The sequence below is a fragment of the Oxyura jamaicensis genome, chromosome 6 (assembly GCF_011077185.1).
Source record: "Oxyura jamaicensis isolate SHBP4307 breed ruddy duck chromosome 6, BPBGC_Ojam_1.0, whole genome shotgun sequence".
NCBI classification, from domain to species: domain Eukaryota; kingdom Metazoa; phylum Chordata; class Aves; order Anseriformes; family Anatidae; genus Oxyura; species Oxyura jamaicensis.
In genome coordinates, this window is record NC_048898.1 from 13376350 (window position 1) to 13393062 (window position 16713).

General features: G+C 33.3%; 1 protein-coding gene across 43 annotated transcripts in view; it reads left to right on the top strand.

Annotated features, from left to right (window-relative positions):
• Positions 1-16713, top strand: part of KCNMA1 (potassium calcium-activated channel subfamily M alpha 1) — a 464377-nt gene that overhangs the window by 316269 nt on the left and 131395 nt on the right. For 42 of the 43 annotated variants that reach the window (XM_035330303.1, XM_035330310.1, XM_035330316.1 and 39 more), the window contains 5 exons: positions 6376-6486; positions 8491-8596; positions 10028-10110; positions 12822-12891; positions 13751-13906. In XM_035330303.1, the coding sequence (XP_035186194.1) occupies positions 6376-6486; positions 8491-8596; positions 10028-10110; positions 12822-12891; positions 13751-13906 (526 nt within the window). Of the gene's footprint in view, positions 1-6375; positions 6487-8490; positions 8597-10027; positions 10111-12821; positions 12892-13750; positions 13907-16713 lie in introns of those variants that run through there. The other variant, XM_035330347.1, reaches the window with a different exon arrangement.

Here is a 16713-nt window from a genome sequence, read left to right on the forward strand (position 1 = left end):
ACAATTAATTCAGAAGAAAATGTAAGGAATTTCATAAATAATAACAGGGTGTGTCTGGTGTCTGATAACGTGCTGCACAAAATAGTACAAGACAGCCTAGAGTTTTATGTGATTATAGTAGCAGATTAAAGTTTGTTTGCATGTGAGATGATAACAGTGGAGATCTGGTTTACTCCTGTGTTGCATTACAAGCTTTCTAGTATGGACCTCCTGTATATGCAATAACATTTAACAGTTTTAACTGTTTCTTTTTATACTAAATTATGCACTAATTTCTCATGGTGATGTAGCTGTGTTGTGTCTAATGTGGTATTTTTGTGAAAGTAAAAGTACTGTAGATAGGGATGATAGTACCATCAAGACTGAATGAAAGAATGAGTCTTCATCCTTTGAATTCGAGGAAGCCTCTTATCTAAACCAGACCCCAGCAGAAACAAATTACTGTACTTTCTTATTGTTATGGCAGTTTCATAGCCATGCATCAAGCTAAGAATATTAACTTTTCTTTCTTAACTTGCTTTATAGACAAGTGGTGCACAAGTTCTTAATAACACAAGGTAATTTCATTTAACTGTACCTGAGCAAGGAAGCTGAAATAAAGAAGCTCACAGTGAATCACTTAGGAGAACATGCTATTGCAAACGCACGTAGATGCACACTGTAATATGCAGTTTAAACAAAGGAATGTGCCATTTATCCAGGAATAAAGTCACTGAAATGCACTCTATAAGGCTTTTCTCTAGTACAAATCTCACTTTGGTGGGCAGGAAATATTTAAGAACCTACATAACAGAATTCTTCTGTATTATTTCTATGTGGTTCAGAAAAACACTTTCTAGCATTTAAGTGTTGCCAGTGACATACCACCAATATTCATTGAGCGAGACTGAAATCTGAATATATATGTGTGCTTGCCACAGTTTTGTAGCTGTCATAATTCACAACTGATCAGGGTCTTGTATGTGGCTGTACATTTGTTGCGCCCATTAACATGTTTGAGTTTAAGAAATTGAAATGATTTCTTCTTGGTTCTTAATACATATAATGATCACACAGTAAATTCACGTCTGCATCAGAGGTAACGTTTAAATTAGCAACATTAATGATTTTCTGTTTATTTTAATCTGATGTATGATCCACTGACCTATATAGTATAGTCTATACTGAATGTATATCTTGCACTTTTGAGTGTTTTCTGATAGTAACTAATTCCTTTTTCTTCACGCACAATGTGTGAAAGAGTCTGAAGAGCGTGGAACCTGTTGGAAAGAATAGATAGTTTCTATGAGAGAATAGAGAGTTTACAGATCACCACACATCTGTTTGCTCACCTTTCCTCCCCAGTGGGATGGGGAAGAGAATCAGAAGAAAAAAAAAAAAAAAAAAAAAAAAAATAAAAAAATGCAGGTTGGTGGGGTTTTTTTTTTTTTTTTTTTTTTAATATATATATATATTTTCTTTTGTCCAGAAGTGTCCACTCCAGGTGGATGGTTCTCAGTATTTGCTTTTGTCATATATGTAATACATAGTCAAGATTTTTTATTGTTGTTTGTTTTTTACGGTTAAAATTTTGTAATATATTATTCTGGCTATTTGAAAGTCTCATTGTACGCATCGGCTACAGCCAATATTAGCAATAAGTGGTCCTTAGAGCTTCATCAAGTCTTCCGTGAAGAAAGAGAAAAACATCAAATCATGATTGTACATCACCTATTACTCTGTCTGTATTAGTCTGAGAGAGGAGTTTATATCAAAATAAGGCATGTGTTTGACTAATATGGGGAGAGACACAAGCACAAGTGTAGAATTGTCAATTGAACTGAATTAATAGTATCTTAATATTGGGGTAAATCATAAAAGCACAAGCAGCTAGCAATGTATAATACATTAGTATATTTAAAGAATTCTGATCTAACAGATAAACAAGAAGATCATATCTACAGAATATGTTGACATTTATTGACTTCTGTTAGGAAGACAAAGTGACTGGGACCTGTCCTTTGTTGATAAAACAGCACTTAGACTTTAGAAGGACATGTTGATTTCAACCACAGCAGTCTGCTACTGGTATGCAAAAAAAGAATTGAGATGGTTGATAGTTGAAGGTATAATCAGAAAACTAAGCAGAAAGATGATAAAGATATCTGAGCACATATATTTGATATAAATATTATAGTTTTATAGAGACATCTGGATCAATATGTGCCATATATCATTTAGTTACTTGACAAGTGAACACTGTATTCAACTGAATGATGAACAGAATTTTCTATTTATTATCTTTGATTTATTATGACAGACTAGTTAAAGTGAGTTTTTCAAGTTCTTTATACTTGTTCCAATAAAATGGATATAATTACTTTCAAAATAAACAGGCAAAAGATTTACATTTTGTACATTTTTTTTTGTGTCCTCTGAAGGAAGAACCACGTAAAGATCCTTTTTGAAGAATCGTGTTCACAGTGGATCTGTTTTCATTTACAGTGCTATTTACATGGATTAAGCATATGTTCTCAATTATCTCATGTTGGAATTCTAGATGTTTTAGCTTTTGCTTGTTTCATTTTTTCTTCCTGAAACTATTTGTATTTGTGGTGGGTAGGGACCTTATATCAGCAATATTGTTTACGTTACAAGGAGCTATTTTATTTTTAGATGATGTTTCATTACTTGAAGTACTTGAGAGGAAAAAAATAAGATAATGTAGAGAATTTCAGCTGGGTAGAATAATTTTCTTATATAAGTGTACTCTTCTTATGTATTTGGTAATTAATGACCATTAGGTAATTTGGTAATTAATGATCATTAGGAAGATGGATATGGGAGAAGAACGGATTAGTCAGACACTATTGCCTGATAACAACAACAAAAAGCCTGATAGACTTTGTATTCTCTGTAAAAGATTATTTTTGCAACATTGCAATTGTGTAGTATGGATTTCCATTCTTATATTAACCAAATTTCACTTCTGATGCAGTTGCACTGACATCTGTTACTTTACAGAAATAGTAGTACTCCTGAATACTTATCAGCAATGAGAATGTCTAAAATAATGAAGTTTGGTTTTCAATATTATAGGGGAAATTCTAAATTTCATTTTTAAATAACAAACAGAAAATAATAATTTAGATGAATGCTGTATTACTTTTGAGGATTTTGATAAACAAAACCTAAATACAGAGGTTAGACATTTCTGTTGAACCAAAATTATTAATACAGTATTTTCCTACCAAGCACCTCCAGCTGCAAGCAAAAGCTATCCAATATATTGGCTTTACTTTACCTCGTGGTGCATGCAAAAACTGGGTGGTGCATGGAAAGGGAATGATTGTTGGCACAAACAGAGGAAGCTATAAATCTTCAGATCATACACAGGACAGATTGCAACAATATAAGGTCTCTTAGTTTTCTAAGATAATGTCCTGAATAACTCTCTCTGGGCAAATAGGAAATCTGTTTTCAATTTCTGCTACTTCTAAGCAAAAATATAATTTATGGTAAAAGGAGATTTCTTTGTGGGAGTTTCCAACCAAAAATTAATGTTAGTCTCTCATCAGAAAACATAGTTTGAAAACCAGGAGGGTTTTTTGTTACAATCATTGTTCAGGATGCTGTCTTGCACTATATAAGAACAGCAAAGAGAGGAAGAAAGGATAATGCCTAAATAACCCAAAATCAGAGTGCTAAAATGAACACATGATGCAGATGCCTTCTGACACTTCCAAAATAATTAGTCCTGATGCTCAAATGCAAGTGTATTTGACAGCCAAATGTTTTATTTTCACTGAATCAGATTGGTATGAAACCGTACTGAATGAGAATCATAGAAAGAGTGAATTATTGTTCCAAATGCAGCTGCTTTTAGTGGGAGGTTTTTGGAGTAGAAGACCTCTGGAGGTCTTTTCCAACCTCATTTATACCGTAATCTTGCAATCCTATGAAAATTTATTCTGTAATTGATTAATCTATCTGTTCTGTAGATTTTCTCCTTGGTTAGTCCATATTTTCAAAATGTGAAATTTAATGATGAAAACAACAACAACAACAAACAAACAAAAAACAAACACCAAAGGTATTGAACATCTTTTCAAAATCAGAACTTTCTTGAAAAATTCTAGTTACATTGATGTACTGATGTATTGGATTCATTAATGTATGGATATTCATCCATTTGGTAGGGCAGGAATCTTAGTGCTTGAAATCATATCTTGCCGTGTATTAAAGGCTATTATCCTCTGATCAGACTGTATGCACAATAATACACGCACATGCAGTGCCAGCTCAGGTGATTTGATCCCTTAGGGAAACTGAGGAAAAGTGCTTCTCAGAATGGGAATGCAGGCATGGTTTTATGCAGCACAGAGGCTGCTGAAAACTTTGCCAATCTCTAAAGATCCCAGAAGAAACCTTTGGGACCCTTTGCACCAAAAAGGCATGAACTAATATATTTTGTCTTGTTTTGTGATATTGTGCTTACTGCCTCATAAAACAGTAAAGCTTGACGTTAGAGATTTTGTACTTTTACATGCTTACAGTCTGAGAAGCATACAGTGCTTTGTATACTTCCTGCACCAAAAACTTAGGTTAAGATTGAGCTTAATCTTGGTGAATCCAAAGCTGACACTCCAGATAGCTAGTTTAGCAATAAAAGTTCATAGTATTGAGTCCTACGTTAAATATCTCATATCAACATATATTCTTTTCCTGTCAGAAGGAATGAAAAATATAAGTTTTTTATGGTTACTATGTCTAAAATTATATCTGAGGTCTGGTGATGTCACTGAGAACTCGTGCAAGAGGAGTGTGTGAGATTATCATATTTCTCAATAAGCCTTTAAAACTGTCCTATGCTGTTTATATAAGTTGTAGTAGTAGAATAATACCATAAAGTGTGCTGGACTGTGTTTTGCTTTCCTAGTGACCACCTGAACCAATGCAAAAGTAACAGTATAGTAATGGTGATATTATTTACTGCATGATATATGCTGTTGACTTATTCTCTGCTCTGCATCATTATCCTTTTTCCAATGAGTTCTGTGCAATTTTCACACACATTTCATCAAGTACCAAATTATGAACCAAGAACAGGCCTATTACATTAGTAATCATTGCTGCCACCTGTTATTTGTTGTTTCCAGCCTATGGGGTTTCTGCATTACTGAGTTGTCCGCAGAATAATTGTGAAATAAGTGAAAGTTGGGCAGTCTAATTTTTCCCTTTGAAATACCATGCTTCAGATTTGGCAGCTCAAGTGGTCATATAAGTTTGTGAAATTATGTCTTTGTAGCGTTTGTGTGTAGACCATATGAGTGTAATGAAGTTGGCTTTCTCTTAGTTCAGTAATTGTCTGTATCACCTTGTCCATCTTCCTGACTTCTGTAAGCAACATGATAAATAAGTAAAGGAAGTATTAGTACTAGGCGTATCAAAATCACCATTTGGCATAAAATAGTAATGGAATATGTCATAAAACAGAGTAATGGAATGTGGGTTGAGTTTATTCCATGAAGGAAACTGAGAGACAATGTAGGATATTCTAATCAAGAGCATTTTGGATGTTGCTTTACAATAATAAAGGAACAATGATCCATTAAGTCAGGAAGAGTGCAATTTCCTAGGCCTTTACCTCAGCTTCTTGTATAATTCAAGAATGTGTATGTGCTTCCATCTTGTGTAGTCAGATACATCTGTTCAGTATTAATGGAAAAATGTTGAGTATAAGGAACCTTTATAACCTCAGTATGTGCAAGCTTTGGTTCTTTAAGCAATCTATTGCAACAGCGTGTCAATTAATGATTTCTTATTGTAATGTATTCTCCCTGTAGGAGTTGCAGGAAGTTTTTTTGTTTATTTTTTTTTTATTGCTTATGGCCTATAATTGGCAAGCTTTGTGCTGCCTTCATTGGCGTGTTGGCTTTTAACTGTGGAAAAATATAGAATAATTTTAGGGAGATTTGTTGTCTCATTATGTCATAAAAATATATATATATATATATATGTATGAATAGTATCAGTAAAGGAAGTAAAGATTTTTTTAAAATGTGTGTGAAACAGAGAAATATGACTGAAATGGACGGGTTAATACAGCATATAAATATTTATATAAATGATGCTACTTGCTCTTAAATGTGCAGTACGCTTGACCAAATGGTTTGTTGATAGTAATCTTTGCAGGTGAGAATGTATAAGTATTTTGAATTGCAAATCACCTTTTGGAATTGATGTTTCATTTTTTCTGTCTTTGTGGAATAGGTGTTAGAGAAATGTCAAGACAACTAATACTCTTTTGGCCAATAAATTACTGTTTTCTTCTCTGCTTTCTTACTTTCTTGTTTTACTTTCTTTGCAAAATTAATTCTGATTTTTCTGTAACAGGCACATAGTTGTCTGTGGTCACATAACACTTGAAAGTGTGTCCAACTTCCTGAAAGACTTCCTGCACAAGGATAGGGATGATGTCAACGTAGAAATCGTCTTTCTGCATAAGTGAGTAAATTTTCAATATAAGTCCTATCATATGGTACTAAAACTCATTGAATTAAGTCATATCTTGTGGTGGAAGATATAGGACCTTCCAAACTCCAAACAACTATAAAATGAATATATGCAATTTCTTTTTCTTTTTTTTTTTTTCTTTTTTTTTTTTCTTTTTTTTTAACAGTATAAGGCATTTTGAAGAAAGAGTAGTTTTGTGCAATTGTTTTATAATGCATTGCTAAGCCCACTTGTATGAGCAGGTAAACAAGCAAACAGACTTCAGAGCCAGTCATGTCAAATGCGGTTTAGATGTCTCAAATAGGAGTGTAATTATGAGGAAAAATAAATAAATAAATAAAAATACTAATAAATAGATGTGAGAGTTTTTAGCATAAATTATTTATTTGAAACTAGCATAATTGGTAAAATCTGTAAAACTAGTGAAAAATGCTGTGTGTTGTATAAACTTATACTATCTGAAAACACTTTTTCACCTTTCATTTCACTAGGAAAAAGTGCATATTTTGTATTGCAAAACATTTATAAAAATAAAAATGTAGGCACAGAAGTAGTTTTAATATAAATGTGATGCATTACTTTATAGTGAATGTAGAAGAGTGATTCATGTCACCATACCTGGTACTGTTCTTTTACCCATATATACATACCTACACATGCTGTCTCTTGCATTTTTTTCATGTGAGATTTGGAAGAATGCCTTAAGGTGGTTGATGTTAGTTACAGGTTCTGCCTTACAAGTGACAGCATGAAATAGGTGTACCTATGGAAGAACCTGTTAGAAATAGCCATGTGCTTGGGAGAGAGCAGTGTGAATATTCTTTTCTGATCTGGAATAGCATCTGTTTCAAAGTTCTTTAAATTATGAATAAGTGATTATTTTTGTATTTAGCAGCAACTTCTATACCTTTATTCCTTTTAAAGAAAATTATTAAAAGCAGATCATTAGTGATGATTCAACAAATGAAGCTGGAAAACTAAGAATCAACACTTGCAGAATTTTTCTTTTCTTATCTATACCTTTTGAATTGAATTACAGATGGTATCCTCAAGGAACTATTTTATTAGTTTTCTTGTTTGCCAGTTCTAAGTAATAACAGGAATAGCTACTGCAAGAGGAAAGTGAATTTCCACAGTGAAAATCATGGCAATAGGAATTGTGAAACTATATGCATGTAAAGGGAGTTCAGCACCTGTCTACTTATTTGTGCTTGTTTTTTTTTTTATTATTATTATTATTTTATATATATATTTTTTTTTTTTTTTCCCGGCGGGGGGGGGGGGGGGGGGCCCCAATACGTATCTGTACATTTGCATGTATCTGTTTTATTTGCTTAATTAACATATTATTTAACATCTGGCATCAGAATGTTCTCATGCACCTGTAACACAGCTATTTAAGAAAAGTACTTCCAAGGTTGTGCCCCATTATATTATATAATAGATGCTCTTCCATTCAGTCATGTGTTTATGGCAGAATGAAATGAGACAGAAAGTCACAGCAAAATTGTTTATTTTAGTTCTAGTTCTTACACTCTACAAGGGTCCTGATGGGATTCCTTTCCTGGATTTTAGTGATTTCACACTGAGCTCTCTTATTTGATGCAATCTACCATTTTGAGAGTGGTAGGTACACGCAGAGAATTGATGCATTAGCAGTTGATTTCTGTGGAAAATGTTGTGAGAGGACGTTTTCAAACTTTTGCACCAGTTCTTCTGGATTCACATTTGTGAGAAAGTGACAAATGATACACATGCAGAGTGGCACAATTAAATGGGGCAGATGTGCTGTAGACAGAAGAGAGGAAGTATAAGCAGTATAATGTTTGTCTTTCAAGTACTGCATGCTGTTTCTAAACCACAGGAAAAGCATCAGCAGAAGTCTGAGCACCTAATAAATAAATGGGTCAGTTTATAAATAAATGAAGTAAATGGGACAGTTATGGAAACTGAATTCTTGTTTTCTCTTGTGTTTTCTTCCTCTTCCCGATGCAGTATCTCCCCTAACCTTGAGCTGGAAGCTCTCTTCAAACGACACTTCACTCAGGTGGAATTTTATCAGGGTTCAGTCCTTAATCCCCATGACCTGGCAAGAGTGAAGGTAATAGCTCTTTTGTTCTGTTCTCCTGCTACCTGACATTTATTTAATTACTCATTGCATTATTTTAATAAAATAGTATCTAAAAAGTGATATTTTTATTCAGGTGCTCCCCAGATAATATTTTCCCCTTTTGTATTAGCTTGTCTAATAAATTACAATATTACAATATCTGTCCATCTGTCCATAAACTTTGTTTTCTTTATATCTTTACATCTTCAAAACTACAGTAATGCTGTGACTTAAGAAACATTGTATATTGTTCTGTTGAACTCTTTATGAATTTTTCATTGGGGTTTAGTTCAAGAGTCTATTTAACATTAATGTTTGATATAATAAAACATTGTCTTACTGTAATTGCTTAAAATGCTCCCATCTTACTTTCATCAGAACAATTAGAAAATGATTTTTCACCTGTCAAATCCTTTTTCTATTGTTTAGAATCCTGATAAAAATACAACTTAAGATATTTGGTAGTTAGAATGAGGTAGTTCATTGTCTAGAATTGTCTGTAGTAAATTCTTTTGTACTTTTAAAGCAAAGCAGGAAGGTTAAAGGAAAAAAAAAAAATGGAAAGCTGTGTCTGTCAGAGCACCACCTTTTTTTTTTTTTTTTTTTTTTTTTAATTTCCCTCAAATGGAATGTAAACCAGCTCCTTAAGCCAATAAGGTTTTAATGCAGTGTTAGCACTTTCTGGAGTAGTACTCATGTCTTCTGACAATTTGGCTATAGAAATTGCTTAACCTTTTGTAGCCCAACGCATACCGTGTTTCAGTTCATCAGTGTTCTCATTATGACCATGAAGTTGTATACTGGTGTTTTGTTCTCTGTTACACCCTTCTTTGTGTTGATATTTGGTTGTATACAATGAAAAATTCTTTTGTCATCTGCTTTGAGTTAAATAGGGCTAAGGTTTGTATGAACATAGAGGTCCTGTGAACAGATAAGTTCTCTCGTCCATGTGCTTCCTGAAAACTGGTGCTCAGATTCTAAATCATAGGTTCAGCCATCTCTTCCTGTCTCTAATAAGGAGATATTTAAATTCCCAAAAAAAACTGCAGGACTAGTAGGAGCACTGTACTAATAATATAACAGGAACTTCCTATGGATTTAGGGGTCTAAATTTCAGTATCTGATTACAAAAGATATATCCATTAAAACCTCCATGCTTTAGCTTATACAACATAGTAGTAGTGAATGGAACTATCAACCTGGTTTGAGCACCATTAACAAGCTTCAAGAAATTGCTATGTATATGAAAGCTGTTGCCATCACCCATGTTGCTTATAAAGTCTTGTAACACTATTTCTTATTTATTATATGAACTGACATTCACAATCAGGATGGCAGTGTTGGAATCCCTAATACTTTATCATGAACAAATAGCTGAAAACAGAGGTTGCTAATTATTTTTCTTTTTTGTTTGTGTCTCAGATAGAGTCAGCAGATGCATGCCTAATTCTTGCCAATAAATACTGCGCTGACCCAGATGCTGAAGATGCCTCCAATATTATGAGGTAATGTCATTAATTTTTAATTTTTAAGTTTGATTACCTAACTTCTGGTGTTCAAATAGGCCATAGCCACACATAGCTTTATTGGTGATCTGAAGATCAATGCTGATAAATGATCCCAAAGACCATTTCAGAGTTTTCTTTATGGGGCAAATTTTAAGATCAACTCAGAACCTCAGCTATGAGGATATCCTTAAATTCCTTCCTAAACTGTTTTAATTTAGCTGCTTTATAAATAGCATATCAGAAGAGAAAATCATGATAAGAGGAAAAACTGAACCAAAAGTGAAATTTGAAATCAGGGTATTTGTTTTGGACTTTGTATATTGGCCATTTTTTCTCATTTACAGTATCTTTCCCATATTCAGATATTTGATTGCTCTTCTTCCAACATAGTTCAACTGTAACTGTGTAAACAACTAACAATTTATGTATTCCTCTCTGCTAAGTCAATGAAGGAATCACAGAGTTGAATTTCTATTTTTTTTTTTTTTTTTTCCCAGAAATGGCCTGTAAATCTCTATTTTCATGGTGTAGGTAAAAATTCATCCTTTCAAAAGGGACGTGAAAGCTTTATGTAGCACCTTTTCTGTTTCTTTGTTATAATCACTTACAGGTCATATTACAGTACCAGTTCTCAAACTAGTGCATCCAAAATAGAATCAGCGGCAGTTATTTGGCTTGTGATTACTGTTGTGTTCCTACAATAGACTAATTTACTAATGTTCTCCAAGTCCACTGGCAGGAAACATCTCTCTTCTGGATCTTCATTGCTTTCTGTGTTTGTTACTTTAAGAACTCAGTTTTTCTAGATGTCATGGAGAGGGATGACATGGCTGTATGGAGCATGAGCTTTGGTACTCTTTGTCATTTTGTAGACCTTAGAGTTGAAGTATTCATAACTACGCACAGGAACAGCAGAAGTGAAAGAAAATTTCGTTGTGCTGCTGCAACAATAAATTATATAAATGCATGCCCGGCAGAGGCTGGTGTTGACAATGGGACAGAAGGACCTTCAATCACTTCATACCTCATTGCTCCTCAGTAAATCTGCTATCCCAAGTAATCACACTACTTGGGGAAAGTGAGGTATGAACTTCATGATAGGAACAATAAAGTGGTCTCCAAGCTCCATCCTCCTTTTTAACACTGAAGACCAACATTGCTTAATGATGATTAACAAGTTAATTATTATATTAGGGGTCACCAAAGCTTGTCCTGCTTCTTCCCTGTATTATGTATTATGTGAGTTAGAGGATGAAAGAGTCAATTAGTGGACGGCAGCTAGAGTTACAGTAAAACTAAGCCACTCCATTTTTTTTGTGTGTTTTGTTCATACAATCTTAGTGTTAATGAGACCAGTCTGACCTTTTAGAAATTAAAATGTCAAAGACATTTTAAAATTCTGTTAAAAAATTCTCAAACAAAATTGACCAGTGCAATGAACCAGTGTTATTTGTCTGTCAGATGTTTGCATTCTAGGAGTTGAAGGAAATAGGACAAATAAAAAGAAATTTAGTAAAGCTACTTCTCCAGAAAAAGTTCACTATGCACAAGATACCTGGGTGGCTGTGGAAGGGGCAGGGCTTATATATGCTTAGTTTTATTTTTCAGTCATGCTTTTGTGTTTTAATGCAAAATATATATATATTTATCATGTTAGTTGCATAAATATGTTAAAAGTATTTCAGCTGCAGATTAATGCATTCTTAACACATTTAATACCTTTAATACATTAAGCTTAATAAAATGCAGACTGGAATTATCTTGTGTCTTCTCACATTTAAATGAATTTAATTCAATTAAATGGAATGTTTAATTGAATAATTCAGAAAGAAATGAAAAATTAGTAGGAATAAATGTTTTGCTCTTTTAAAAGATGATGTAATATGAAATAATAAATACCTTTTTTTTCCCTCTTTCTTAAGTTTGTTCATACAGAACATGGCTTGCTTCTTTCATTAATTTTACTGCATTTTTTTTATTCTCTCTTCCTAGCACATTATCAATCTATACAGTTCTACAGCATTTTCTTTCCAGCCATTTTCAATCTGTACACAGCTGAATATGTTACCCTCATTAAATAACGAAGAATAGCTGCAATAGCTGCAGATTATGGAAGTAGACCTATCTGTTATAAATTGAGAGTTCAGATATCAATTTCAATATCAAGCTTAGGAATAATGCAGAAAAAATGAAGATGAATTTGCACTTGGATTCATGTCAAATAAAATCATCGTTCGAGGTGTATGATAGAAGTCTAACAACTATAAATAAATAATGTGGGGGGGGGCAGGGGATGAAATGTCCTTTGAGACATTTATCATTGGAAAACTTGATTACATTGATTCAAAGAAACAATGATAATCACTAAAAATTACAAAAATTGCAAGTATATTATTGCTTAACATAAAGAATAGGATATCTGAACAAAGCTGCTAAAACAAGTATTTTTATTTTTTTTCTGCAAAATCTGTAAGGAAGCCATTAAACTGAGCAAATCCTCAAGTTTGTTCTCTAGTGTTACTTGACGGTTGTTAAATGAACTTGACTAGATGTAAATTTTGCATATGTTTAACTTTATTATGCTTTACAGCCAAATACATGAGTACAGTTTTAACTGTGGGACTTGACAACACAGTGAAGTAGATGTGCTGGATACAACATCCCACCAACTAAATGTTATTTTAATCATATATTTCTTTTACTTTTAGAGTTATTTCGATAAAGAATTACCATCCGAAGATAAGAATTATCACTCAGATGTTGCAGTATCACAATAAGGTAATGTGACAACCAGTAGTGTATTTCCCCACAGGTTTTAGTTGCTTTGTGTTTTGCTACCTTGCAGTCATACGCTATTTTTTCTAGCTTCACTAACAATAAGCATTATTCTTTCCAAACACCCTAATAAGTCTTGTCACGTAATCCAGTTCCAAAGTAATTCAATTTTATTTACAAATGCAAGTAACCTTATCAAAATCCTCTGACATTTATTAACTACCTAGGATGTAATTCTCAAAGTTACAGTGTCCATACTTGCTATTGATTCCAGGTGAACTTTTAACCACTCAGAATCCATAAATTTTGTCAAGTTTATTGCACTAGAGCTACCTGAAATGAGTTGGTGGTTTCTAGGCAAGTCAGCTCTTGTGGAAAGTCAATTCTTTCTGGATAGTTACAAAAAAAACAACAACATAGAATTATTGTTTTTTAACCATTTATAGTTGATTTATATTTCTTAAATGGCAATGTGGATCTCTAATTGTCAAATTGAAGGTTCAAAAAAAAAATAATTAAGGTGAAAATTAAGGCTCACTCAGATGTGAGTATGGGCCTGGCAGAGTGTCACAGCCACATATATGCATCTAGAACATAGCTTGAGAAATGTGAAATTTTGTCTATAATAAAAAATACATAAAATATTGGAGTGCTTCTTAGCATAAAACTAATTTCTAAATACTTAATTTTCCCTAGTCAGAAATAAATAAATAAAGCCAGTAACAAAGTCATTCACTTCTATCTCCTTCATAACTGTACTGTATTTACAGAAGTATTTCTTCCTCTTTACCTGTGGAGTTTATTTTTATTTTATTTTATTTTATTTTATTTTATTGGTTTCATTTTATTTTATTTTCTTCAGGCCCATCTACTAAATATCCCAAGCTGGAACTGGAAAGAAGGGGATGATGCAATCTGTCTTGCTGAGCTCAAGCTGGGTTTCATAGCCCAGAGCTGCCTGGCACCTGGCCTTTCAACAATGTTAGCCAACCTCTTCTCCATGAGATCGTTCATAAAGGTAATGCCTTGTCTCATTAGAATGTTTTAGTCTGCAATTCAGTTTGTCAGAAAGTTGTATAGAGAACATTGCTTAAATATGCAACAGATAGGAACACATTAACAAATTTTGTAAAACAATCAAAAAAAGCAAACAATCGAAGAAGAAAACAGCACACACTTGCATGCAAAAGATCCCTGCTGTAAATTGGGAAAACTGTCAGGTTCTGTCAAAGTTATGTTTTTGTTTTTATTTGGAAAGCTTGGTGTTAAAAAAATTGTTCAAAGTATCATCAGTTTCAAGGGGGATATTTCTGGTGTTTTGTGTTTTGCTCTGCTTTAAACAAGCCATGTGTTTATCTATGAGGAAAGTCCCTTCTGCTAAAACAAAAATAGGATTTATATATGTCCCATATGGCCAAAAAAAAAAAAAAAAAAGTACCCAGAAAAAAGGACTGATCATTTTGTTCTTTTACATCAAGTGGATAGTGGACCTTTGACTGTGAGAGTAAATAAGAAATGTATTGGAACCAAAGCCTAAACATCCTACAACTTCATTTGCGTTTCCTCTCAGTAAAAAGAGCCTTGATTGCAGCAGTCAGTGCTTCTCTCATGCTTCCGTTCCCTGTCTGGGATAGTAATTCCAAATATCAGGGATGCATAGTTTCCAATCCCTTGATTGTTACTAATAGGACAGGAAACACTGGAGTACAAGTAAGGCCATTTCAAGCCCATTGTGCTAGTTAGCAAGGAAAACAAACAAAAAACAGCAACAGCGACAAAACAAAGCAAAAAAATAGTCACTCAGATATTAATTCTTTCTGCTTATATCCTGAAGAAAATTCCATTTTTTTGTGAGCTTCATTCTTTTTGCAGGTCATTCACTCTCAGGAGTCTGAAAAATTTGTAGTACTCAAACTAATATATTCAAATTAGTGTGGCAAAGTTTTCTGTGATGTCAGAATTAGGTCAAAAACTGTTGCTCAGCTTCTGTCTTCCAAAATCAGAAGTGATGATTTATCTCCAAGAAAATCCAGTATATATCTTCAGAAGCCCCAGCCTTAGTGCAAGTTACTTTAATGTTGAAATTCAACTTGCAGTGAGAAGAAAAAAAAAAAAAAAAAAAAAAAAAAAAAAGAGAGAGAGAGAAGAGAGAGAGAGATTCAGAAAGTGTCTGGCTTTGGGGAACTGTGCCAGAGACACACACTTATGGTCTGGATTTGTACTTAAAATATTTATACAAGTCAAAAAATGCAAAGCTAAAGGTAACATCTTTCCAGAAAATGTCTCTGACCACTTACACCAGTATCTTATCCATCTTCAACCCTATATTATTTTATGATATAGTCTTATAATAATTTCCATGCATTGGACTGTTTCACTGATTAGCAGTTTTAAGCTGAATGCTCAGTTTTGCAAAGCACTTTGCCCCTTTGCTGAGATAGAAACCATCCCAATCTTGTAATGGGATCTAAATGGGTTAAGATAGTCTGCATTTTATTGATTTTGATTGCTTCTATATGCATAGAATAAACATAAAAATAACAACAAATTTGATTTAGAGGAAGGTATCAATGTTAGTTCTGTTCTTGAGGAAGGTATCAATGTTAGTTCTGTTCTTGTGTCTGTGATCATATACAGTTATAAACAGAATAGCGTGCAGACATGCCTTACATTGTGTTACTTCAGGTGGCACTAACAGAATGCTGTCAAATACTGCATCGGTAGAATGCAAGACTCTGCTAGTATTGGTTAAAAATATTGCTGTTTAACTAAGAATGAGTTATCCAGGTAAGTAAAATGAATGCAATCATTTTCAAAGAACTCTGAGTGTTAAAACTTAAAATAAAATAAACATAGAAGAACTGAGAATATACTCCTTTCCATGATAATTCAACTCGGTGATAGCAAAAGGTTTCTTTCTTTGGTTAACTGAAAGGATATTCTTTCTGCAAACTACCTCACTCCAAAAGCTGTGTTTGAAAGAGAAAGCTGTTAGAGAAAGAGAAAGTGGTGGTTGTGATTAAAGAGAGTATTGTAGAAGAGCAGCTATGTTAATTGGAATTGTTAAGGAGGATTCTATTGAAAAGAAAGATGTACGTTCCCTAAAAGGACTTCCAGTCTTTTTCATTTAGAGTACTGAATTTAAGTGCTGTCAGACCTTCATAAATTCCTTGTGCAAATGTTAGTAGAGTCTCATGCAAGATAGGAGATAGGAGATTGCCAGGGATATTTACTGAAATTTGTCTCCTAAAAAAAAAAAAAAAAAAAAAGTTTGAAATGTACGTTTGTTCCTCCTTCTTCATAATGTGATTAGAAAGTCATTTAATGTGCCATAAATGCTTGGGCAGTCAAACAAAAATGAACATGATTGATGGTGACATTGCACACATTTAACTCATTATATGTTACTTTACAACAAAATGATTTGTGTAAACAGTCTGCCTAGTATTAAAGGTAAAACAAACTAAGAAACCTCAAAATATTATATTTGTGTCTAATATTTTCTTTTTGGTTTTTAGAGATGCAATCTCACATGGAATCTTTTATTCTCCTTTTGGCACCAAAGTGGATAAAAAGAAAATCAGCTCAAAAAGATTATGTGATGCACAGATGTAACAAAAAGGGTCTATAAACACAAGGAGAGAGATTGTCCAACAAATCATGCTGAGGGGAGAAAAAAAAGCCAAAAGCTTTATACCTGTAAACTGTATTTCAATAGTCTGTTCTTTTTATAGCAGAAAGTGCTATCATTGTATTGATAAAGAAATGGGGACTTACTGCTTGTGTAGTCCCAGCAAAAGATTGAAATACTATACTGTAGTGTGT